Source organism: Drosophila willistoni, chromosome 3R (assembly GCF_018902025.1).
Source record: "Drosophila willistoni isolate 14030-0811.24 chromosome 3R, UCI_dwil_1.1, whole genome shotgun sequence".
Classification (NCBI taxonomy): domain Eukaryota; kingdom Metazoa; phylum Arthropoda; class Insecta; order Diptera; family Drosophilidae; genus Drosophila; species Drosophila willistoni.
Window position 1 is genome coordinate 9,576,196 of NC_061086.1, and position 24,675 is coordinate 9,600,870.

The 24,675-nt window shown below is 36.4% G+C and overlaps 3 protein-coding genes across 5 annotated transcripts; all 3 read right to left on the reverse strand.

Annotated features, from left to right (window-relative positions):
* Positions 1–304: 304 nt before the first annotated feature.
* Positions 305–5,945, reverse strand: LOC6650430 (acyl-CoA Delta(11) desaturase). Its single transcript, XM_002073407.4, has 4 exons — positions 5,095–5,945; positions 2,144–2,274; positions 1,305–1,696; positions 305–1,238 (listed from the first exon to the last, which is right to left on the reverse strand). Exons 1-4 carry the CDS (start codon positions 5,555–5,557, stop codon positions 806–808), a joined length of 1,419 nt encoding a protein of 472 aa, XP_002073443.1. The 5' UTR covers positions 5,558–5,945; the 3' UTR covers positions 305–805.
* Positions 5,946–10,847: 4,902 nt separating this feature from the next.
* On the reverse strand, positions 10,848–12,268 carry LOC6650431 (acyl-CoA Delta-9 desaturase). The gene is made up of 4 exons (XM_002073408.4): positions 12,042–12,268; positions 11,790–11,920; positions 11,498–11,703; positions 10,848–11,437 (listed from the first exon to the last, which is right to left on the reverse strand). The coding sequence occupies exons 1-4, from the start codon at positions 12,220–12,222 to the stop codon at positions 10,936–10,938; spliced, it is 1,020 nt and encodes a 339-aa protein (XP_002073444.1). The 5' UTR covers positions 12,223–12,268; the 3' UTR covers positions 10,848–10,935.
* Positions 12,269–12,417: 149 nt separating this feature from the next.
* LOC6650432 (stearoyl-CoA desaturase 5) lies at positions 12,418–22,025 on the reverse strand. Of its 3 annotated transcripts, none has more exons than XM_047011055.1 (6): positions 21,818–22,025; positions 15,108–15,553; positions 13,586–13,716; positions 13,100–13,491; positions 12,862–13,037; positions 12,418–12,796 (listed from the first exon to the last, which is right to left on the reverse strand). In XM_047011055.1, the coding sequence occupies exons 2-6, from the start codon at positions 15,529–15,531 to the stop codon at positions 12,633–12,635; spliced, it is 1,287 nt and encodes a 428-aa protein (XP_046867011.1). In that variant the 5' UTR covers positions 15,532–15,553; positions 21,818–22,025; the 3' UTR covers positions 12,418–12,632. The 3 variants fall into 3 exon arrangements, with proteins under 3 accessions (XP_046867011.1, XP_015032121.1, XP_023035644.1); XM_015176635.3 differs by lacking the exon at positions 21,818–22,025 and adding an exon at positions 19,401–19,548; XM_023179876.2 differs by lacking the exon at positions 21,818–22,025 and adding an exon at positions 15,683–15,746.
* Positions 22,026–24,675: the final 2,650 nt, after the last annotated feature.

Sequence of the window (24,675 nt, forward strand, 5' to 3'; positions counted from 1 at the left end):
ACGAGTTCTTTAAGTTCGCCAGTGATTTAGGGAACAGAAGAATGAGGATCCATGTTCGAATCCCAGGCTAGTGCATTGGCGAAGTTTTCGACTTAGCTTTGTAAGGTTGATAGTTTCACAACTATAAAACAACTGATAAAACTATTATTTAGGAAAATCATCCAAATCTACCGCCTTTATTCCAAGTACATCAAAGATCTTTCCCTTTGTTGCCTCTTATCGTTTGCATTCCCAATTTTCCAAGCTTTCCAAAGTTCAGATTATATTCATTTTTAAATTATTGAAACAAAATATTTATGTAATATTTATTTTGCTCATTGTTTTTTATTCGTTTTTAATTTTATTTTGTTCTTTGTAATCTAAATCTAAATATCGTACCATGGTAGACTGCTAAATACCTAAACCTAGACAAATGAATATATGAATTTTTGTGGTTGTGTCTGTCTGTGTATTGTGTGTGAGTGTGGGTGTGTGTGTGTGAGTGTATGTGAGTGGGTGTTTGTGTGTGTGTGTGTGTTTATGTGTAGAAATAATATATATATTATTAACGACTATGCCCCGCCCTCGCGCTCTGTGTGCCATATAAGCAAAAGTGTAAGTTACAGATACAGATACAGATACAAAAACGTTCGCAGTTACGGATGCTTAGATATGTCGTACAGCCAGACGCATTAAATAAGAGTTAGTATGTTATGATTAAACGTAGAATTATGCTGTTCATGCATAATTACAAATTTTTCTCCCGCTTTCTGAGACCCCCCCGAAAAATTTAAGTAAATCGACATTATATCCAGGGGGCATCCGCCTAAATGGCAATTTTCTTGGTCTTCTTCTGCCGCTCGCTCTCATTCTCGTTCTCATCCAGTTTGGCGCTCTCTGTGCTGCTTGACTCGGCATCGTACTCTATCTCGGGATCCGGAACTTCGGCATAATGAAGATGACCAACCATTTGAGCGGCCACAGCACTTGGGCCATCCGCTCCAGCTGCTCTCGCCGATGCATGGGAGCCATCGCCATATTTCTCTAGAGTGCGACGAACCAGCTCCTTGGATGGCTGCTTCATATTCCATGCCCAGCCCAGTTTATTGAATGCATCCAGAACCATGGTGGTAAAGTTGACATGATAGTTGCCCAACTCAGCTGCTTTGTAGTCCCATGGGAAGACATGATGATAGTTGTGCCAGCCCTCGCCCATGGCCAAAATCGAAACATAAATGTTTTCGCTGGGCATGATGCGTCTGCAAAAGGTAAAATCACGATTAAAACCATCCACAGATTCCCGTTTTTCTTCGGGATCTACTCACTTGTCATAGGGACGCGATCCCCACAAATGGGCTGCACTATTCACCGACCAGGTAAAGTTCAAACTGCCGACATAACGGAACAGGCATTGCTGGGCAAAGGCCAAACCCCACTCTTCGCCAAAGAAATATACTGGAATCAGGGTGGGCAAGACAAAGCAAAATGCAATTTTCAAGGGTATAAAGTACTTTTGATGGAATTGCACCACCGGATCGGCCAATATATCATCCATATCAATTTGACGGCCACGTCGCAAGACTTCCGGATGTTTTAGCATCATCAGCCAACCCACGTGGGAGAAGAAGAAGCCACGATTGGCATTGTGAGGATCGGCATTGGTCTCCGAATACTTATGATGCACCCGATGATCACGTACCCAATCATATAGAGTGTTCTACAATAAAATCAAATTACAATTCCAATTACTTAATGTCAGTACAAGATTCATGCTCTTAACACTTCATAGAAACAAGAATTAACCAACAAGTTTACAACAACTGAGCGTCACAATTTAACTTGTGCTTAATCGCTGTGCTGCCATTAAATATGATAAATGTATCTGACAGATGCATAAAGTGCCGACTATACTTCTATGTACCTATCTATTGTCTGCTCAGTTGAAAATTGTCAGTGTTTTTTTGTTATTGGTGTTCGTATTGTTGCTTCAACAAAAGCATTAAGTTGTTATATTTAATGATGCAATTAATGTTAATTGCATTTACAACCCAACTACCAACATCAACACACCGAACAAACAAAAAAAATAAGATGTGTAAAGAAGACCTAAAACATACAGTTTAAATCTGCAAGTTACATTAATGAAAACGACGACAATCTTTACCTGTCCGGCCACACAGTAGGAGAGCATCAGAATAATTCGGAGAGGTAAATTAGCCTTATAGCTGCGATGTGTCCAAAAACGATGGGCCCCGGCTGTGACCCCAAAGCCAGCTATTCCGCCAACAAAGAAGGCTACAAAAGACAAGATAGACATAAATAAATGTTTAGCTATAAAAACCAAAAAAAAAAACAAAAATCGTGCTAATTAGATATGACAAATAAAAATGATGAAGATTTGGGGTAGAAAAACACAAATTACATATTACGGAAATTGAGCTATTCGAGCTATAATGCTAATTTTATCAATATACAAATTGAAAATCATATGCCCAGTGAGAGAGAGTGAGAAAGAGAGTGAGGGAGGAAGGGAGATGAACTTCTATTGTCAACTTAACATTCCTTACTATATTTATTTCCCCCTAGCAATCACATCATTTTTAATGATTGTAATCGATTAATTGACCAAGAATTTCCAAACGTTCGTGAAGATGAATTTAAATAATGAGAATTTACATAGGTTTTCGAACGATTGTCACCACTAAATGCAATTAACAACCGACAACAATTTGCAACTTATCGATTTGGGTTTTCCGCACTCGATCTACTAATGACAAATAGCAATCATAAAAACCAAAAGCCATTTCCATCTCAGCTACAATAGATCTTTTTTTTTTTGTTTCACAATCGATGGCGACTAATGAAAAGTTAACGATTTCTTAGGCGGGATTTAGTGCCTACCTGTGTTTGTGTGTGTGTGACTGACTATTTGTCTCTATGTCCGTCAAGGTGTTAAAACACAACATCGATCGATTGAATGAAAGATTAACCTTCAACCATAGACACACGAAATAGAAAAATTGTAGTTTGGGATTGCTTCAGAAACCAGTTTTGGGTCGCAAGTTTCTTTTAAAGTTTGACTCAAATGTACTTTAGTTCCAGGTATATCTCTGATATATTGATAAGATGCATCAACGAATCATTCGATTAATTGAATATTGATAGCAAAAAAGAAAATTGAATCATTAGCAATTCAAATATAGAGATGGTTTCTTTTTTGTTTTTAGAATGGAAGGTCAAGTTCAGTTAAGGCGCAAAGTAGAAGAAAATAAATGCATAGCAAAAAAAAAAATATATGTCTATATAGAGTAAGTACTTGGAATAATATTAGAATAAATGACATGCAATTTGTGTGCGACAGTCGAAGGTTGATGTATGTACATAATATTTGTTGCTTTAATTTTGATATTTCATCAAAATGGCATTTTATTTCTATTTCTCAAATAAATGGCACAGGAAACTACAAGTATTTAGCTTCTAGGTCTCTTCAAAAATCAGGTTTTTTTTTTGTATTTCTAAGGGGAAAAAAAATCCCCTTCTTATTTCTTTGGATGACTATGCTGATATTAAGTTGAACAAACTATGGATGAATAAATCACACATCTCCCTCCACTTATATAAATTGTTTGGTTTTTGAGGTTTGTTTTTATGATTGTATTTCAAGCTTCATTAGCGCCGAACGTAAAGGCTTATGTAACTTTACCCCTCGCTCCCACCCCACCCCACCACAAAACTTCTTCGCTGCGATTTAATCAACATGTTTAAAACTCTTTTTCGATGTTTAACACAAAACTAAATGACGATAATTTGCGATGCCTAAAAAAAACCAGGCACGTACAGCCAGTAATTTGCCAAAATATTTACGAGCTCGACGCCCCATAAAAGGGCGGCCGAACGGTCAAGTCTCTCTGGGATCTACATAGACCACGGGGACAGACAGACAGACTGGCTGACTGACTGACAGAGTGCAAGTTAAGCAGCAGGAATGCATCCCAGGATCCTTCACAAAAAAATGACTTACACAATGAGCAATAAATATTAAAATTTATAGCATTTTACAGGAGGAACGAACAAAAAGAAAAAAAGTAGTTGATTGGAATGAGAAACTCCGTTTCTGAGGTATTTCCCTTGCCTGGATGCGGCGAAGAGGGGGAAAAACCATTCGTCTCAATGTCAACGACGGCGATCTTTAATATGAAATTGTCTTGCATGAGGTATGGCCATAAATCGTCTGGAGCAAAATGAGATATATATTTTGTTTTGTTTTTTGTCGGATGTAGACAACAAGTACGCATTACTTGTACTAGTAAGTAAGTAACCTTCATGGCTTTGTAATTTAGCCTCAAGTCGAAAAGCTCCAATTTTTCAGTTTTGTTTAAATGTGTCAACTGAATTTTGTATTGTTGCTCGTTTTCATTTCTTTTACATACGTTTCGTTTTCATATTTTTGTGTCAGTTGAAATTATTTATGCTGAAATTGCATTGACAAACAGATTTCGATCCCCCCGAAAAAAGAAAAAACAAAAAAACCAAAAAATAAAGTACGACATGTAGCATAAGCAAAGCAAAAGTGAAAATAAGAAAGAAAAGAAAAGTAAAGACAATGCAAGATATTTCAACATTGAGAGTAAACAAAACCAAGAGTTTTTTTTTAAAGTGGTAAATGATATGAAGAAAGGGCATGTTAAGTAGCGATTAATTAAATGTCAATAACAAGGGGCAACAAGATGTAGATGTTGTAACATCAACTATTGCCACCAGTTGCAGGGCGTTGAAAATGCCAAGAGGTTTACCACGCTAAATTGCAAATAATTGCCGTAGGTGTGCCCCAAAATGTAGGCGAATAAAGCAACCAAAAGAAAAGATGAAATCAACATAATCATCATCATCATCATCATCATCATCATTACTATCGACATCATCCAGCATCGGCTATTTCCGACACATCTCTGTCTTTCTGTGGGTTTCTTTGTCCAAAAAGAAACACACACTCACACACATAAATTTCTCAATCTAATACACATGTCATATTAGAGAGGGACCCCACCAAGGTCTTATATAATAGACAGTTGAAGACTCTTTTTTTTGGGGGGCGTTTTGTCTCCTCATACTTACAAAAAATTGTTGCGCAAATATTGAGCCGTTCCAAAGGATATAATAGCAATGTAACAACTGCTACAATATGTAATAACGAAATTTGAATGACTTTGTCCCATTTGAGGGGCGCATCGAATTGATAGCCCAACACTTTGTCACCCTTAAAGGTGCGTATGTAGTCATCCAAATTGATTTTATCTTTTGGCACATGAGCAACCAGATCCTTGGGCATCTCGAATTTCTCCAGTTTTGTTGTTGTCGACGTTGTTGGTTTTGTTGTCGATGAGTTGGAGAGCTTGGTCGATGAGATTTTGGAACGTGTGACTGGTGACTCAGGTGATGAGTCCTCGCCGCGACGATTTTGCGCCTCGCTATTGGCCATTTTGGCGCGACGCGTTAACGATGATGTGGGACTTCCCTCGCCGGTGCTGGGCATTGGTGTTGTTGTGCACACACGCTCCGTAGTGGACAGGTGGCCCATTTTTCGGTATTTTCTTTTCTTTTGGATTCACACACTAAATTCACAGCAGAAAACAACAACAAGCCAGACGGAAACCGAGTTTCGTAACTGGCACTCCGAACTTTCTTCACAGATTTACAACACAAAATAATTTTAATTGCTGTTGAAGTACTTTGGTGACTAGACGGAGGAGACTCCGCTTGATGGCTTCACTTTTCTTTTGGTCTGTCGGTCGGAGTTGTACTTTTTGTTTCACTCTCTTCTCTTGCTTTGTGTTTTTTTTTTCTTCAACACACTCAACACCTCAGAGGCAACAACAACGCGGAGCCCTTTGAAGCTTTGGTTTGATGTTGGTGTTGGAATTGCAATTTCCGCGCTGCTGTGTCTAACGAACTCAACGCGGCGACGTTCCGTAGACAAATGATCGTAGCCAAAAGTAAAAATTCGTACCTGCCGTTTGCTGCAGAGACAGACAATCTGACTGACTGGCTGACTAACTGACTAACTGACTGAATGACGACGAAGCCGAGAAGCGGCAGTGGCGGCGGTGGAGAAGCGAAGCACACACAAAGGTAAAGAAAAGACCAAAAAGAAGGCCAAGATTATGCCACAGCAACAGCAGCAACAGCAGCGCAGCAGCAGCTACAGCACGCACATACACATACACAGAAACACACAACCACACACCTGAGCGCACAACGAGCACCTGTAATAGTTTCGGCACCGAGCACCTGAGCTTCGGCTTAAACTTCGGCAGAACCTCACTATGGATAAGGTACTCGCAATGGCAGGCAGGCAGCAGCAGCGCCGTCAGCGGCTCTACCCATCACAATTTTACGCTTGAATATATTTTACAGGTGTATCAGGTGGAGCAGCATCTCAATATTATTGAGAAAGAGGCTTTGGCCAAAAAAAACAAAGCTCATTACAAGTAATCACAAAGTCAAAGGTCATACGTCACAGGTAACCACAAAAGACTGACTAAAATAATATCTGTGCTGATCTATTATATGTATATATAAAATATATATGAAAAATCTACACAGTTTTGTCTATGCAAAATGTAAAACAATTTTGTTTATATGTCAATTGCTTTTGTTTCTGGCGAAATACTCGTATTGCATTATCCAACAGTGCCTTTTGACTTTTATGGTAAGTACTTTAATTTTAATGCCCATTTTACTCTTCATATTTGATTTTCTTTAGCATAAAAGGAAAGTTTATTTCATAACAAATCAAATGTTGAAATGAAATTTTTTTAATTAAAAAATTTATTGTAAGTACGAAAACTAATTCTATTAAGAGAACTCAATACTTTATGGAATCAAAATAGCATTAATGGAAATTATTATAGTTTTTACTGTGAAATCCAAACTAGAATGTTACAACATTTGTCATTTTGCATTTTATTATCACAAAAAAGCAGTTTGACAAAAATAAATCCTCAAAAAGTTGGTTATATCTTTGGTCTAGTAATGGGACTCAAGTAAAACACTAAAACAAAGTAATTCATTAGCCTTCTAAAGCAGTAAAATAAATTACTAAATCTTTCAAGGGATTAGCCAGGTATGAGCAAGTGGAAATGCCTTAAATTATATATATTATTTCAGGAATTTTAAAACACGGTTTTAGCCGGCTGGAGATCAATAAATCTAACTAATTAATAAGATTTACATTTCAGGAATTTATTTAAATTTCTTAAAATTCAAAATTACTCAAAATGTGTTTAAAATTTGGCAGCGGCCCTAAAATGAATACTGACTACGCTGACTAATTTTAGTATTTTTATTTTTCGTTTACTTCCTAACAATATCAAGTTAATAACTCAACAAAAAGTAGTTGACATCTTAAAGCTTCATCTATTTGTATGCCGGGTATTAATTGGTCGATTTATTTTTAAAGTTTGTTCAAATTTTGTTGTCTTAACGTTTCTTTGAGTTTTGTTCGCTATTTGCCGTTGAATTTTATACATTAAAATAGAAATACATCACCTTAAATTTAAACCATTTGAAAATGTCTTTCAAAGGGAAGCTGCAGTTGCCAAGAGCGAAAAAAATAATGCCAAACGAGTATGTTAATAGAGAAGAAAAGAGAAGAAAAAAGAACTGTGTCACCGTTAGATTCTAAGAATTGTCATTGTAAAAGCATTTTGATATGCTAAAACTTAGATGATGGCCAAAATCTGGTTTTGCTTTGGCCGAAGATAACGATTTCTATTTGGCAACAGGGAGAGAAAAGGGAGAGTGAATGTGAGAGCCCTGTGAGGAAAAGTTGGAGGGTTTTTTTTTTGCTCAATATTCTGTTGGATCACATTTAAATATGTATATTTGCATACTAAATAAATTAATCTCTCCTTTTGCATATATACTTGAAATTGGATTTACACAGTTCTTGTTGTTGTGTTTTATATTTCCGTCTCTCTTTCTCATCGTTGGCTTTGTTTTCTTGTTGACCAAAGTCAAAAACCGTTCGATGATCATGAAGTTCAACCACACAGCGGCAGGCAGAAAGACAGACGGACAGGCAGTTGCTTTCTCTTTACATAACACCACAGAGACAAAACCAAAAAAACCGAAAAAAAAACCGAAACTTAAGGCAAAACTTAATTAAAAAGCTACAAACCTAAAAATATATAAAAACTAACTCAAAATCATACTTAAATGAAGCTCGGCTCTCTCACCACTCTTTCTCCATTTCTCAATATCACAGTGTGTGTCTCTTTTTCCGAAAGTAAGAAACACTAACCACCCATCTGGATTAATTTAGTATTTTTCTTTTTTTTTTTGGGTCTTGGGCTGCAATTAAATGTCACGCGACGGAAAAGCCTTTGAAGTGTTATGGCTTTTAGCTGCGACAATTTTGTTTAGCCAATTATGCAAACAATCATAACGACTTGACAGACAACATGGCCAAAACAAACAAAGGCAAAATACCCTTCCCATATTTGGCCAATAGCTTTTGTATAATTGCGCAGCTTCCAATTGTTGATCAACGTTTTGTTTTTGTTTTTGTTTTTTTTTTTAGCAATGTCAGCGTTTTTTATGAGATGAAAAATTCTTTGCAAAAGTCCCCCAAAAAAGCCATAGACAAAAGCCAAACGAAACTGGCAAATGATTTCCCTCTTTTTGCTGGACAATCAAATGCCATTCATACAAATCGTATGAAAAAACAATTTGTTGGGCGATTAGTTGGTAATGCTGCGAGTATTTACCTTCCTTCAGAGGTGGAGAGCCACATCCGATCTTCAGTTTCACATAAGACCAAAAACTCTAGCGGAATTACAAGCTCGCACATTTTGCATTAGACAGACAGACTGGGCCTAAGATACTTCATCTCGCACATACACAAGTACATACTAACACCTTCAAGACCTTCAGATGTCTATCTCTCGTATGGTTTATGAAAAATAAATTAACATAACAAAAAGCTAAACGTAGAACGCGACTGCAATTTGCAACAAAAACTCAACTTAAATGTAGCGTGAAATGTAAATACATGCACATACATATATACATATGTATGTATGTATTTTTTAGTTTTGTGGCTGCCACAAACAAAAGGTATAAGGCAAACGGCAAAAAGGCAAAACTTGGGCTTTTAGTCTAGCAAATTCATTAGTAATCACTTCACTTCATAGTCATTAGGAATTGGTACAAGTGCCGAAACTGGCCCCCAGATGGCAGACACACTACACAGCCAGACAGACAAATCGCAGTGGCAAAAGGTAAATAACTACAACTTATAAATGTATCTATGAGTCAGTTTGTGTGAATCTGACAAATATATATATACAAAGTACATATATACAGTACCCTTAACCGGTTTATGTTATTTTCTCAATCTACTACTAGATTCATGTTGTTGCTAGAGAAATAGAAATATCTCGTATTTTTTCAAAAACAAAAAGTATTGCATAATGTCATTCAAAATCTAGTCAAGAGTCGACTAGAGTATTCCAGAACTTACAATCAGTTGGTTAACAAATGAGATATTATTTTCAATTCTTTCGGATCTTTTTAACTTGATAATATATGATTCAATTTAAAAGTTATTAACAGGTAATTTCTCTAATCGTTTATAGCCATGTCCTAAATTAATTTAAAAGTTATTTACAGGTAATTTCTCTAATCGTATATAGCCATTTCCCAAGGTAAGTTTGATTAAATGCAAATGACTTAATATCATTTTGTTTATACTTTGAAAACAAATTCATTTATACGTAAGTCAAAACAGATTGCGTAGTGTAATACTTGTAACCTATTTACAAATGTTTTAAAGTGGTTTAAAGTCTAACTTAATATTAACATATTGGCTGTGTAATCAAAAGCAACATCTTGGATATAAACTTAAAATTTTGCAAAGAATATAGACAGACATAAGTACGATGGGCAAAAGTTATGTATATATTTTCTTTTTTAGCTTCAAGAAGAGTGTAGAGTTTGCATTGGTTGAATTAAAGTTTTAAGTGCCTTCAGCATGATTAGTCGCAAGTCAAGCTTACACTTTGATCCAAAGTGTTTAATTAGTCAATATTTGAATGGTGTCTTACAGCCGGAGTTGGGCAGGAGCATAGAATGAATTTCGATTGGCCAGAGGCATCTGTTTTGCCAGCCAGGCTTCTGTGTTCAGGTCCCCCCAAAATTGTGGGTCAATATTGACTTATCAATCAAGTGCCTGAGGGGCACTACGTACACATTGCGTATTAGTGATAATTTTATTGAGTGCGACACATTTAACTTGGCTAACCTAAAATGGTGAAGCTGTCTATTGGATTGGGAGTTTATTTTTTTTGTTTTTGGGGACAACCAAATGAAATGATTGCGAAATTCATTGGCATGTATAAACAACATCTTTGCCTTCGCGGGAATCGAGAGAGAGAAAGAGTTGAAGCATGGCCAATATATACATATATTTACTCAGTGTCTGTGTGTGTTTTTGTGTGTATGTGTGACTTGTTGCCCTTTTAGCATTGACAAAGTTCGAAAACGTACAGACATATACATATATATACATATATTTGGAATATATAATTATGTTGATAGTGATTTCATAGCTTGTTTGTTTTCTCGTATTCGTTGTTGTTCTCCTCTTTTGTCACACACACACACACACATACACAATGAATGAGGGTCCGCCCTACGCATTTTGTGCATTTTGGTGGCCCAACTAAAAAAACGAACTTCAACTCCAACGTCCAAACGGGTGACGTAGTCGAAACTCTACCTTTATTTGCTAAACTCTTAAGCAGCTGAAAACAAAAAAAAAACCGAAAGGAAAACCTCTTTTTTTCTGAGCTTGACCAATAATTAGGTTCAGTTGGCGTTTGTTAATTTATTTTTACGACTTTCGACGGTATTTCACGCATAATTTTAAGCCCCAACCGCTCTATGTGGCAATATTTACATAAACTTTTCGCGATTTAAAAAATGATTGGCTGGCAATGCATTCTTCTCGAGTTGCACCTGTTCCTGAATACATTCGACAATCGGTCTGCCCGTCTCGACGGCATTGGTTAGGCCCATTCTAACGGCCACCGAGCTAATGGTACGCAAATCCTTTGCCCAATCCAGAGCAGCAAAAACTCTTATGACAGCAGCACCCAACCCCGAACCATAGTCACCAAACTCTCCGCTCTGATAGTCCTGCGGCAGGAGATAATGATATTGAGGCCAATAGCTCTTGGTAATGAAGAATATGCTATTCGAATCGGTTGGCTTAAAATCCTTGTATATGCTCCAGACAAAGTGCGATGTGTGCACAAGATTGCCCACATTGTGGACGATGAGAGTGCGTAACCAAAATCCAACCAACATGGACGAGGATAGTGAATCGCCAAAGTATTGGAAAGGTGTATTAATCGAAAGCAATACATTGAGCACTGTGTAGAGCACGACATAATAACTAAAGGAGTCGAATGATCAGAACATATATATACAGGATAAGTGTGTGAGGTGCGCCTACCGCTTTTGGAACATGACTATGGCATCGTTCTCCAGATCTGTCATATCCACCTCTTGCAATAGCTGCTCCTGCTCACTGGAATACTTGAAGAGACCGCTTCTCACTTGGGCAAACAGGAATCCTTGCTTGCTGAAGAACGGATCCGCATCTTGTTGGAATTTTTGGTGGTGTAAACGATGTGCCTGGACGACACTGTAGATGGAGCCCTGAACAACAACAACAACAACAAGAAAATACCATTCATTGGGTTAAAGTCTCGACTAAAAGCTCACTAGCTGAAAGCTTTCCTCACCTGACCAGCCGTTGTCTGGCAGAGCATTAGAAACAAACGCAATGGTGCAGATGCTGTGAAAGTACGATGGGCCCATAATCTATGTACGCCCACTGTCACGCCCAATATGCCCAGCAAGGCCAAAAGAGTTGCTGAGGGGGAGGGGAAAGTCACACAGAGTGTGGGGATCAGTTCAAAGTGCAAGTACAATCGATTAGCTCATGCCAATTTCATATACAGCAGCTTCAACCACTTGACTTCACATGAACTCACTGAATAATATTGTAGACCACAGGGCGCTTGTTAGGAGAATGTAAGCCCCGCCGATAGCGAGAATATTCATATGTATATAGAATAAAACCAACGGCCAAATGGCATCACGTTTCTTATAGTCATCCGCTGGCAAGGACGTTGAGTCCTTCGTCTCGGTACGAATTTCAGTCTTTGTATCCATAGTTATTAAAGGAAACGTCCGTTTCTTATCCAATCCAAGAAGGTACTAAACTTTCCTAGGCATTTTAGAATCACAAAAGCTTCGTTCAGTAGCCTCGTGCATATGCATAAGGCAACTTACAATTCCAAATTAATTCAATTTCGTTACATACAAAGTTTGTTTTTTGGGATTGTTTTTTTTTTGTGAATACTTATGTACAGACGCAATACATAATAGTTTATTGCTCTCAGGTAAGTAACAAGTAGAAGCAACATAGGATAACGCATAAATGAAGTGTGATGGATATTGGTACATATATGCAGGAGGTATGAGAGGTGGTTATGACGGTGAGGCGGGATATTGGGGGGTGCCAGAAATACAACTTAATACTACATTTAGTCAAAACAATAATGGGGAGCCGCTAGCACCACTCAATTTTGCATTTTGGCCAGCTCGGCTAGATCTTCACGTGGCAAATCCCTATCGCCAAAGCCCCAAACCTGATCCTTGTGTGCATAATCATCACTAAGGAAACGTGTCCCATCGCCGCATTTAGCTGCACGTCGCTTAATCATATCGGGAGAAACAACTTTACCTAGTATCAAAAAACAAAGGAGCGGAGATTAATTAGTTGAATAAGTTGAAGAGATTACAACTTACGTCCACTGGCCAAGCCCAAACGTGCGCACAAGTCAATGAAACCTGTGGTCACATTCAGGGTATATGAACCAAATTCTCCAGTCTTGTAGTCCCAGGGGAATACATGATGATAGTTATGCCAACCTTCGCCCATGGCCAGAAGGGAGACAATGGGAGCCTCTCTTGACATAATATTCCTAAGAAAATACAAAACGGTCATTAGACTTGTACGTGATTGGCTAATTAGTTTCAGACTTACTTATCGTACGGCCTTTTGCCATACATATGAGCCACACTATTCACAAAGAAGGCTACATTTAAAGTCCAAGTAAATCGCATATTAAAATTAATCCAAAATGACATCCAGAGATCCTCTTGCCAGAAATACCAAGGTACAAGAACAGGAATAATTATCGAACAGAGGGCAAAGAGGGGTACATTATATTTCCGTTGGAACATGACCACCGGATCGGCCTCCAGATCGGACATATCAATGACATCACGCTTGGCAGCCACCTTCGGATGCGGTGTGAGGAATAGCCAACCCACATGGGCAAAAAAGAATCCACGTTTCGCATTATGCGGATCGGCATCTGTCTCTGAGAATTTGTGATGTATTCTATGATCTAATGCCCACGTGTAGGCATCGCGCTATAAATGGATAAATGGATGATACAAAAAAAAAAATGTAGTGTGAGTAAGTAAGCAGGGAAAGGGAAAACTTATGAACTATTTTAAAACCTACCTGTCCCGATATAGAGAAAGCAAAGGCCAATAGAATGCGTAGAGCCAACGATGCATTGTACGACTTGTGAGACCATAGACGATGGGCTCCCGCCGTGATGCCAATGCCCGAGACCCAAATGGTCACCACCACTGGAAATAAATATCAAAATAACAGTTGAATAGCATTGTATTTATGTATGTACTTATAGCTACTCAGACTGATGACTTGTTGCTGCTTGATTTACTCTATGCATGACATAATACTAGATTCTATATATACATACATAAAAAAAACAAATATAGGTGGCATTTTCTGGTAGTTTAATGCGTCACCTAGTTCATTGTCCAATATGTGTATCTCTCTCTGACAATCTCTCTCGATCATTATTCGAAATTTAACGCAAGCAATTGGAACATTCGTTAAACTTAATTGATGCCCAGTCAAAGTTCATATTGGCCATTTGTAAATGGAAAATATTTCATATATTCTAATTCTAGTCTATACTGTGTAAACTCTCTCTCTTTCCATTATTGATATCAAAACATGAGACATTTTCTAGACTTTGATTTTGGACTTTATAGGTTTTCTATATAGAGTTTCCGCCAAGTCATAAAAGAAAAATAAAGAAAGCATTTATTGCTTTGGATGAATGGCGAGGTAAACAGAATGGAAAGATCTTTTCAATAGATCCATAAATATTAGCTGTCATATTTGTTTATAATTTTTTTTGAACATTCAACTTTTGGATAAGTTTAATGAAAGAAAACTGAACAAATGTCAGTGTTAAGTATTATTGAAGATCTTAGATCGGGTTGTTGCCTGAAAAGCGAGTTCAAAAGATCTTAGAAAGTAGCTTTTAATCCGGTTTAAGAATTTACCAGAAGACAATTTGAGAATTTACCAAAAACAATGTACTTGAAGAAGATGCTCAAACGGATTGAAAAAGACATTCAGAAAACTTGAAAAGAATGTTCTTAAATTGATTTTAATATTACAAGAATCTCAAATGGATCTTCTGTTTTATAGAATAACAAATCAAAACTTTTTTATTATCCATAAAAGTAAAACCCAATAAGACTAGAAAATTAATAAAGTAGTCATCTAAAGGGGATTTATAATTCTCAATAACTAAAGATTGTAAATAAACACTTCTGAGTAATGCAATTTTTTTTTCCTGATAAGATTTTGATGTCATACTAGTTGGGCAAATATGGAATACATATTTATTAATCTATATTATACAACTTAGGATGACTACGTGCCTTTGCATTAAATCGGCAATGTCTGTCTAAATGGAAATAGTAATCTCTAATAAAATTATCAATATACATTTATCAATATTTTTGGGTTTAGTAAATTGTTTTCTCATTCTCTTGACCAACTTTATTGCATTTAGCCAGTTGCTAGTTGACAATCGCTAACTTATAGTCCACATATTGTTTTAACTAATTATGAGAGACAACTGTGACGCGACATTGAGGCGAGAACCTGCCGCCACACGATAATTACAATGGGGCCAATAAGGCACGTACATACTTACCCCATAGGAATGTGTAGAACTTTGCATAGAATAGCAGGTAGGCTCCATAGAGGGCACCGCTGTGTAGAAATGTCTGAGCAATTAGATCAGGCCATCTGATCTGTGGCTTAAATTCCTCCTCTTCCTCCTCATTCACTGTCGCCTCTTGTTGCTTTGTCTCTAGCTTTGCGTTATTCTCCTTATAGACAGCATTCTCCTCCTTATAACCTAAATTATCCTCATCTTTGGTATGTTGCTCTGTAGCTTCTGTTGTGGCTTGATCCAGTTTTGTATGGCGACCTCTGTGTTTTAGATCTCCATTAGTTCTGGAGCTGCAACCCTCTCCCAGGCTGCATGGGCCACCGTTTGTGGCCGAGACCTCAGGAGTATTGGTACCTCCCTTGCCATTTGTCGTCTGGCCAGGGATGGGTGAGGAAAGGCACATCGTGTTTTCTTTGCTGGTTTAACTGCAATCCAGAGAGAGGGAGAGAAAGAGAAATTCGAAACGATTATGAATCAGCAGCAGTAGCAACATTAACCAGTTGCTAATTAAACTATAAATCTATCATAATGGGAACTATAAACATATTATATACTCTTTTTGATCATTGAATATGTAAAATTGGTGTGAAATCTGATGAGGCCCTCTCACGTGAACTTCATGCCAGACACTCGAATACAGTTTACACTTTTGATTAACAGAACTGTGAATTGTGGCATAGTGTACCCACTTATTTATGTTTTAACGTTTTCTGGGCAATATCTGTTTGGCAGTCTTATCTTTGAAATAAAACCAAAATGGTGGCCTCTCTGGCTAAGCTTATCGCAGTATGAAGTGCCCGGGTTGTAATCATAAAACTGTTAGTTGGAACCCTAGTTAATATGATGCTTTATCTGGGCCCCCCTCCTTTTGGACTCTATTGCAGCCGTTCCACTGAACAAAAAATACATTTTTATATGACTTCTATAGCTTTTAGAAATATCAGAATAACACGTCACAAAATGGGGTAATATATTGTATCAACTAATATTTTGGTTATCTTAAATTGTATAAGATATATAATCTTTTTGGAATCTGCACAAGGACTAAAACTCGCAAGTCATGCAAAATTCCGTAAACTAAAATAAAAATCCCCCTATTAAATTGCACTACGAGTATTTTCACTCGTATGCCAATTCTTATCGTTCAATGAAAAAAAAATCATAGTGGAAAAAAACATAAAACAATTTGTTTTGCCATTTCAAATTGTGGTCCAATCGTAATGATAAGAGTGCTTTTGGACACCTGGCACACATTTGGTGACACGGCACAGCCGTGTCTGGGCCTAACTGGAGGCTACCTATAGGCTAACTTCATTCAGCAAAAATATTATATATATATATTGACTACTACTGATAAGTAATCAGTTATATTTGATTATTTTTGAAAGGCTTAACCCCGCAGTAATGATTCATTCTGCAGGTAAAACGGCCAGGTGTTCAAAGATGAGTGACTAATAAAACGGCACGTCGAAGAAGGGTTCATCATATGCCTTATGTAAGCAATTGATGGCAAAGTAGTAACCTTAAAAAATGACAGATAAGATAAGTTAAAGTAAAGACAAGACAACGAACTCGCAAATATGTGAGATACTATTTAAAATGGTGGGCGCCAAAGGAACGATGTTTGCTCTTGCTCATCATTTGCATATCGATAAAATAGTTGGATACAATACATATTTTAGTCTGCTCCCCGTGGCGAGAGCAAAACACGCCCCGTTTTACATGAGTTTTGACTTTTAATTAGGAAAATTGTAACCACGCACACAGACCAATGATAAAGGCCAGAAAGAATGACAGAGTATTATAGTAATGGTACGAATGACTTTCTGACGAACGCTGTCATAAGAATTGATCAACATTTTCATTTGGCCAAAGCACGCGACTCGATTGATTCACTAGAGAAAGCGAGAAAGGAATATGTTAGAGAGAAGGAGAGAGAATTATACAAAAGGGTGGGCAAAGTCTATAAACAAACATGCATAAATTAATTTCAATATAGAAAAATATATGTATATTTTGTTTTTTTGCCTTTATACCCTGTATATAACCATCTAAAAGTCAAGTGGATATACTATTATAATGTCATTATATACATAGTCTCGGGCACCGACTTTTGAGGACTGTAAAAATTTAAAACTCTCGAGTACCCTAGTTGTCTGATTTATAGATGGATTAACTTTGCTTCTAGCCTTAGAGATACCAATATCAATACCATATACAAATATATTTGAAATTTACAAAAGGCAATGAAAATCGCAAGTTCTTTGGTTGTAGTTTTGTCAGCATTTGATATAGGGGAAACAGGGATACGTTGATAAATTATAAATATTTAAATGAATTTTTAAAACAAAAGGCCTTTGCTTCTATAAGGATACTTTGGAACGTTTTGTTAATTTTAAATTAACAGATTTTCTTAGTTTAACCAAATCTTTTAAGCTCCTTTAAGACCAAGTCGAAAGAACTTTGGTTATTCTGTGACCGATTCGTTTAAAAGATAGGGTATACTAAAATTCGTAGTTTTTTTTTAAATAACAAAATCTATTATTGTTGTTCTCAACAGGCTGGCAACATATTGTAGATTGTCGAAATGGAAATATAAAACAATTCATTACGCTTAATAATAAATAATAATAAACAATAAGAGCAACGCAAGCATTTTATTGGCATTCGTTAAGTTTTTTCTCCCCGGTACCCTCATCTTCTCTCTCTCTCTATCTTGGTGTTGCTGTGGGCGATAAAATCGACCGCCCATTGATATATGTTTAGATTTTCTTATAGTTTTTATATTTTGTTTTGCTTTTTTGTAGATTTTCTTTCAATTTCTTTTGAATTTTGATTGAGTTTTAAACATGGCTAATTGCCTGATAGTAAGCACGTTTCACCCATAGCATAAATCTTGAAAATTTTCCATTAAACGCATCCAAATGTGTGAATTTAATGCTCGATTAAAATAAACTAAATGCTGATATTAAGGTGTGTGAATGTTGGCCATTTGGCCAACGATAATCACAATAGATTAAAGCCTATTATAGAGTCTACTTTTAGCAGCAACTACTACATTCTATTACTTAATAGGTAACTAACTAGGGCAACCTGCTCAGTCTCAATTAGAGAACTTTAATTACTTGGCCGCTATTTGAAATTGTTTAATGTGAAACTTTTTGAAGAGAATTGAAATTCGAAATAACATTAGAGGAATAGAGACTAGACTAGAGCAATAGATATTTTAATTTAACAATATAAATTCCCATCTAAAATCTAATAGTTGAAATATTTTCCCATTCAATTAGGTTTTAATATGTTTCTATTTTTTTCTTAAAGTATTTAACAAGGTCAGTTCTTATGAATTTGTTCTGGAATTGTAACACTTCTGGAATACGCTTTTATTGTAATTTCAGGTCAACGCGTGTAATGGCAATCAAATTAACAAAGGATTACACTTGCCGGCATGTTTTTGGGAACCAAAGACCAAGCGAACTAATAAGTAGTAAAAAGGATTATGATATCATACATATATTGACTTTCAATCTAACAATTAGAATACCATAAAAATTTATTATGAAAATCGAGTAAAACCTGTTTTTATAACTATCCATTAAATTGTTAATGTTTATTTAAATGCTTAGCTGATTTTTGTTTCCTAAGCAAATCTTTAACTTTTGATTTTTTCAACTTTCGATGTCTGAGACTTGAGCAATATATTCCGCAAAAAAGAACCGATTTCTGTTTTCAAAAACCAGCATATTTTGTTGACCTGTGTAATATATGCAAGTCCTCGATGAAAAATTAACTTTCTCAGTGAGTTTTGTTTGCGGTTAGCAAGTAGGGAAAAACCCTCATGTATGAGTGAGTGTGTGTGTGTGTGTGTGAATATGTCACCCTAATTTGACGCTTGGTAATGACAGAAATGGGCAAACAATTTGGGTTGGAATTCGCATGTGAAAGCATTCCCTACAATTCGCTGCACAATTATTTTCCCAATGGTATATCTACTTATATATATGTATATAAACATATAGGATATATATACATATGTATTATATGTTTTTCTAGCTGCTTCAATGAATTCTCAAACTGTTTTGCTGACGTCAGAAAAAATGTGTTAGGCGCGCGTTTTCTTCTTCTTAAAAACAGAAAAAAAATATCTCACATATTTCGCGAGATGACAAAATAATTTAGTCTTATAGATTTTACACTAAAACTTTCGATTCATAAACATATATTTCTTGTTTTTTCTGTTTGTTTTATATACAAATAACTATTTAAACGCACTTTGGTTGGAACCGATGTTTGGAAATTGTATTAGAAATTGATTCTCGACGCTCGTGAGAAATTTTCATAAGTTTTTGGATTCGTCGCGTTGATTTTTAGTTCCAGTTATTTAGTTTTGTGTTGACCAGGCGAACGAACTCAAATGACTAACAACGCCCGCCACAGCCGGTCGACATTTACATCCAAAGAGTTCTAGCTTTCTGGCGTTGGCGTTAGTTCTGGAGAGGGCAACGATGGCGACGGCGGCGGCGACTGCGATGCGACGTTGTCGATTGCGAAGCGTTTGGTGCGGAGTGGAGGGAGTGTGGAGCGGTTGCCTATTCAATTTTTATTTCACTTTTATATGTTGGTTGTTACGTTCGCCGCTCTATGGTTATTATCTACCATTTTGTTAAGGTACTCCCCTCCACGCTTTGCCTCAGTCATTTCTTTCCACATGTTTGTTTACCATTTTCTGTTGTGCTCACACATTCCGTAAACAGAACACAAGCAACAACAACAACAACTTGTATTGTCTAGTTCAAAGTCAATGCTTATGCTACGAACCAAAGTTTCCGCTCTGAGAATTCGAAAAACTAACCAACCATGATGTTTACTGGAATTAAGTCGACCCCAAAGATACTTATTAATGGAAGACTGAGCATGTTGAATACTTTGAAAGATCCAAAATACAGTCTACAAATATACAGCCTAATAAATAATGGTAGTCATTGATATAAAAGATAGGAAATAAAAGGAAGAATGGGAAGACATATCTTTTGTATTAACGAACTTGCCTTCTTTTGAAGTCTAATAACCTGAAAACCGATTTCAAAACTCCTAAATCTGTTCCCACTTAAGAATTGCATAATTTTTGAAGCATACTTTTCGGGTTCTACTAGCCACACAGAGTTCTGAGACTTGACAAACTTGTGGAGCAAACATATATCCCTTGCTAGTTGTAGGGTATCAAAAAATACGAGTAGGTGTCTGCGTTGGCTGCGCTGTCAACGTCAGCAGCGGCAGCAATAGCAACAGTCGATGTCTGGAAACCCGAAGTCAAAGCCGGCAATTTTGTCATCGTGAGATCCCAAACCGCTCGTAAATATCGGCCAAGTTCCCTTAGGTCTATGACTGGCACTCATTAACCCACTTTTTGTTCAGAGAGTAGCGTGATTCCCTCTCTCTCTCTCTCTCTGTGTATCGCTCTTTCTCTCTCTGTTTGTTTGTTGCTCATTCCCCAATAGTAGGTGTCCCCTTCCCCCCCTTATAAGATACTGGCTCCCATCGGTCCACACGCAGTATCATTATCATCGTTTCCTCTTTTATCTCTCTTGCAAAGCAAAAAAATAAATACATTTTTTCTGTCTGGTTATTTTTTTTACCTTACGTTTGGTGGGCGAGATTATGGATATTGTCGATATGGTAGAGGAATACAGATACACACAAAAAAATGATATTTTCTTTTTCTCTAAACGGAAACCGAATGTTGACATTAATCGCCGCAAACAAAAAATTCTTTCAACTGTTGATAACAAACCACAACAAAAAAATACATACATATATACATAATGTATACAAATATAACTTAAGGTTTTCGATGACAAATTACGGAAACTTTTGCCTGTCGCATGTAAATTTGTTTTCATTTTTTTGAGATTTTTCTTTAGAGAATTTTTTGAATTTCTGATGAATGAGTAGAAAACATTTGAGGTTGATTTTGAGGCAGCAACAGAAAATTTGATGATGCAATACCAATTTTAGTGATAAATATAGAAAATATATGAGCGGCACTTAACAAGAGAGCGCTCTTTAGCAATATAAATGTATGCGATCATCGCAACGAGTAGCTTTTCTTATCAGGCAAACTTCGTTTTAAGAAATCAGTCTGTTCACTTGGTCTCAATCTAAACTGCCAATGACTGCATTCACGGCAGACAGTAGGCATTTTGTATTCATACAGAAGCCGAATATTTGTGGCTACAACCCCAAGGCACCGGCAATATGCCGTCTGATAAGCCAACTCTGATAAGCCAGTCATAACAAAATTGAACCTTTTATCTCGAACATGACGAAATTAAGGTACACTCACACACACACACACACAAACAGAGAGAGAGAGAATTTGGGTGTTATATAATGAGTCGCAATCAAATGATAAGTCAACGTTTACTTAAATAATAGACACTTTGAAGGTATTAAACCGTTTTTGACTGCAACATGCAAGAAATGGCCACTACGTGAGTTTGGTAACTGAAGTAATTCTAATTCTTAAACACATTGAGTAACTAAAATAGGAAGAGTTTTCATTATTCTACCATCTCCATTAACATTTCGACTCTCAATTAAGTTATGATATTGACAAAATTTACTTAACTTAATAGAAAACCTTGACAAATAATTAGAGAAACAATTTTAAAGTGTACAGTGTGACATACCGTAAATAAAACCCCGTGCAGGCAGGAACGTAATACTTTTCTTTAAAAATTACTCTATCGATTCTTTTCCCGAAGATCTACGGGCAGCTATATTAAGCGTATCAAGACTTCAAATATGCATGCTTAATGTCACTCTCCGTTTTCGTATTGCAGACTATATTCACGTCTTTGTCTGTTTAATGCTGCGCGAAATTAGGACAAACACAACATCTATTATATATATATATATATAATTAATTATATATATATATAAGTCTGTACCACTGGAATTTTTTTAATACTAATAATTTTTGAAGTTAGAATCAAAAGTCAATGGGTGAAATATTGTTAAAGTTTTTCTACAAGATTAAATTGATGTTTTTTTTTTTTTGTTTTCGGTTACTTTAAAAATGACTCATACTATAGACCATAGTGGCGCCAATACATAGTTAAATCCATACTTTCGAGCAACATGTGATGACATAATTTGTCATAAGGACAGCCAACTAGCCAACCAACCAACCACCCACCCATTCGCCGCTCGCCCTCAGTCCTCTATCAAACAGTTTGTAGGGATAATAACTATGTGAACGTCATAAACATTTCTTCCTGTCAAATAAAATTTACATACAAAGTGGCTGCCAGAATCCAGAATTGGGTGTGTGAGTGTGTTTTAAACAAATTCCATTTTATTCACCATGGACTTTGCTTTAATCGTACAAATTTTATATGTATTACTCAGAAATGAAGACTCGAAACAATTATTATTAAATTTAAACCATGACATCATAACAAAAAAAAACCCATAAAATTAAAATAAGTCTAGCATTTTGATAAGTTACAAATCGAAGGCGTTAAATTCTACAATTCAAGGTCATTTAATCCTAATGTATGTATATATATGTATGCCAATGTCCTGCAATTACCAGACATTAATAATGAATAGACCCAATGGCTGGGTAATTTAGATAAAAATTTGCAGATACAAAAGTTAGCCCTACCACTACAGCAACAACAATTGTAATCCTCGCCCACCAAACTCTAAGCTAGCATGTCATCGAACCGCCTGGCTAGAAATTCCCAGCCATCAGTCAAATAATTGACATACAAAAAAAAACAAACAACAAAACAATTTGAAGGCGTGCACAAATGGCTGTCGCCTGTCTGCCCATTGAAGGGAAATCTCTCTCCACTCTCTCCGTAGTGGTCTATCATATGTGTTGTGGCCACAACAACCCAACAGACCTACTATTGGGACTAATTCAAAGAAATACATTTCTGTTGACCTTAAAGCTGCATGTCCATTTCCTCCATATTTCGTGTCCTGTTTCTGATTGTCTTTGGGACGTCTGCCCAGGGTATATAACATTTCGAAATTATTCTATTGCGTGCTTTGCTTGTTGACACTAATTGAATGTGAAAATTGCAATATACTATAATATGTATTAGTTATTGGGGGCGGTTATTGTGTTACGATTAATACAAGTCGTAAAGTAGCTGCAAACAAGCAAAAAGAATAATCAAAAATGGCAATCAATTTAAAGAAAATTGAAAATAATTGTTCTGTAGTTAACATTAAAAATTTAACAAATTTTCTCTCTTTACTTTCAACTGATTTAAACAAATAAAAGAATACGCAATTTTTGAAACGTATTATTGTTCAAATAAAAAGCTTCAAAATGTAAAAGCTTCTGTTTAGTGTTGAAAAGTGTTGAACTTTTGCAGTGTTGCACAGTTTTAGCAAGGCGGTACATTTAAAATTGTTTTAAAATTAATTGTTACGATGTCTTTTGTAGGTCCTGATTGAATGTCTTTAGTAAAGTATTTTAATAATTAATTTGATTACTTTCAATTAAGAACCAGAGGGCCGGGGCTAACTTCGACCGCGTTAAAGTTTGTATACCCTTGCAAATTTTATGGTAACTCTTTCCTTACCTATAGCCATCAAAGTGGAAAAAAGTTCAAGCTAAAAAGGCTAATGTTTGCGAAAGAACGGCCAACAATCTTAGCATCAGAGTCACTGTTTTCCACCGATCGTTCCTATGGGAGCTATATGATATAGTAACCCGATCTTTATCAAATTCGGCACAGTCATTAACAGATATATTAAACTAACAAATGTTTAATTTGAAAGCAATCGCGTCAAAAGTGACGAAGTTATTGACAAAAGTCACTGTTTTCGAAAGATAGTTCCTATGGGAGCTATATGATATAGTCAGCCGATCTGGATCAAATTTGGCACAGTCGTTTATATGTGTAATTAACTCACTAATATTTCATGACAATAGCTCAGAAATTAACAAAGTTATTAAGAAAAGTCACAGTTCGTGACTTTGACGTTTGTATGGGAGCTATGTGATATAGTGATCCGATCCGGCTGAATCCGAGATATACAAGGCCTGCAGTATATACAAGCTTACATGCAAAATTTCAGTTCTGTAGCTCCAACGGTCTAGGAGGAGTTTGCGTTGATCCAGACGGACGGACATGGCTATTTGAACTCGTCGTGCTGATCAAGAATATATATACTTTATATGGTCGGAAATGCTTCCTTCTATGCGTTGCACACTTCTGACCAAAATTAATATACCCTTTTTGCAAGGGTATAAAAATGTCCTAAATACACATTGTAAAATAACAAGCAAGCCTTTTACTTTCTTTTATCCAAGTCGCAGTCTCATTAATCAAGCCGCGTAAAATAACAAAAGGCACTCTTTAATCTCATTTTAACATCCACCCTAAACACCAGCAATCACCTCAGTTACCCTCATCCTACAGGGGGGAAGACACACACACACCACATGTGATTATTGAAAACTTGTCCTGTAATTACATAAGCATGTGTGTATGTATGTAAATGAGACGAACCAAGTGGAAAA

What these genes read in the sequence shown, in the direction of transcription:
- LOC6650431 (XM_002073408.4), bottom strand. Translation starts at nt 12,222, where the DNA reads ATGGATACAAAGACTGAAATTCGTACCGAGACGAAGGACTCAACGTCC. An exon ending in GTGGTCTACAATATTATTCA is followed by an intron (nt 11,921 to 12,041) that starts GTGAGTTCATGT and finishes CCTCCCCCTCAG; the next exon opens with CAACTCTTTTGGCCTTGCTG. An exon ending in ATAGTCATGTTCCAAAAGCG is followed by an intron (nt 11,438 to 11,497) that starts GTAGGCGCACCT and finishes CGACTCCTTTAG; the next exon opens with TTATTATGTCGTGCTCTACA.
- LOC6650432 (XM_047011055.1), bottom strand. Translation starts at nt 15,531, where the DNA reads ATGTGCCTTTCCTCACCCATCCCTGGCCAGACGACAAATGGCAAGGGA. An exon ending in CTTTCTCTATATCGGGACAG is followed by an intron (nt 13,492 to 13,585) that starts GTAGGTTTTAAA and finishes ATCCATTTATAG; the next exon opens with CGCGATGCCTACACGTGGGC. An exon ending in TTTGGGCTTGGCCAGTGGAC is followed by an intron (nt 12,797 to 12,861) that starts GTAAGTTGTAAT and finishes TTTTGATACTAG; the next exon opens with GTAAAGTTGTTTCTCCCGAT.
- LOC6650430 (XM_002073407.4), bottom strand. Translation starts at nt 5,557, where the DNA reads ATGGGCCACCTGTCCACTACGGAGCGTGTGTGCACAACAACACCAATG. An exon ending in TATTTGCGCAACAATTTTTT is followed by an intron (nt 2,275 to 5,094) that starts GTAAGTATGAGG and finishes TGTCTTTTGTAG; the next exon opens with CCTTCTTTGTTGGCGGAATA. An exon ending in CCTACTGTGTGGCCGGACAG is followed by an intron (nt 1,697 to 2,143) that starts GTAAAGATTGTC and finishes ATTTTATTGTAG; the next exon opens with AACACTCTATATGATTGGGT.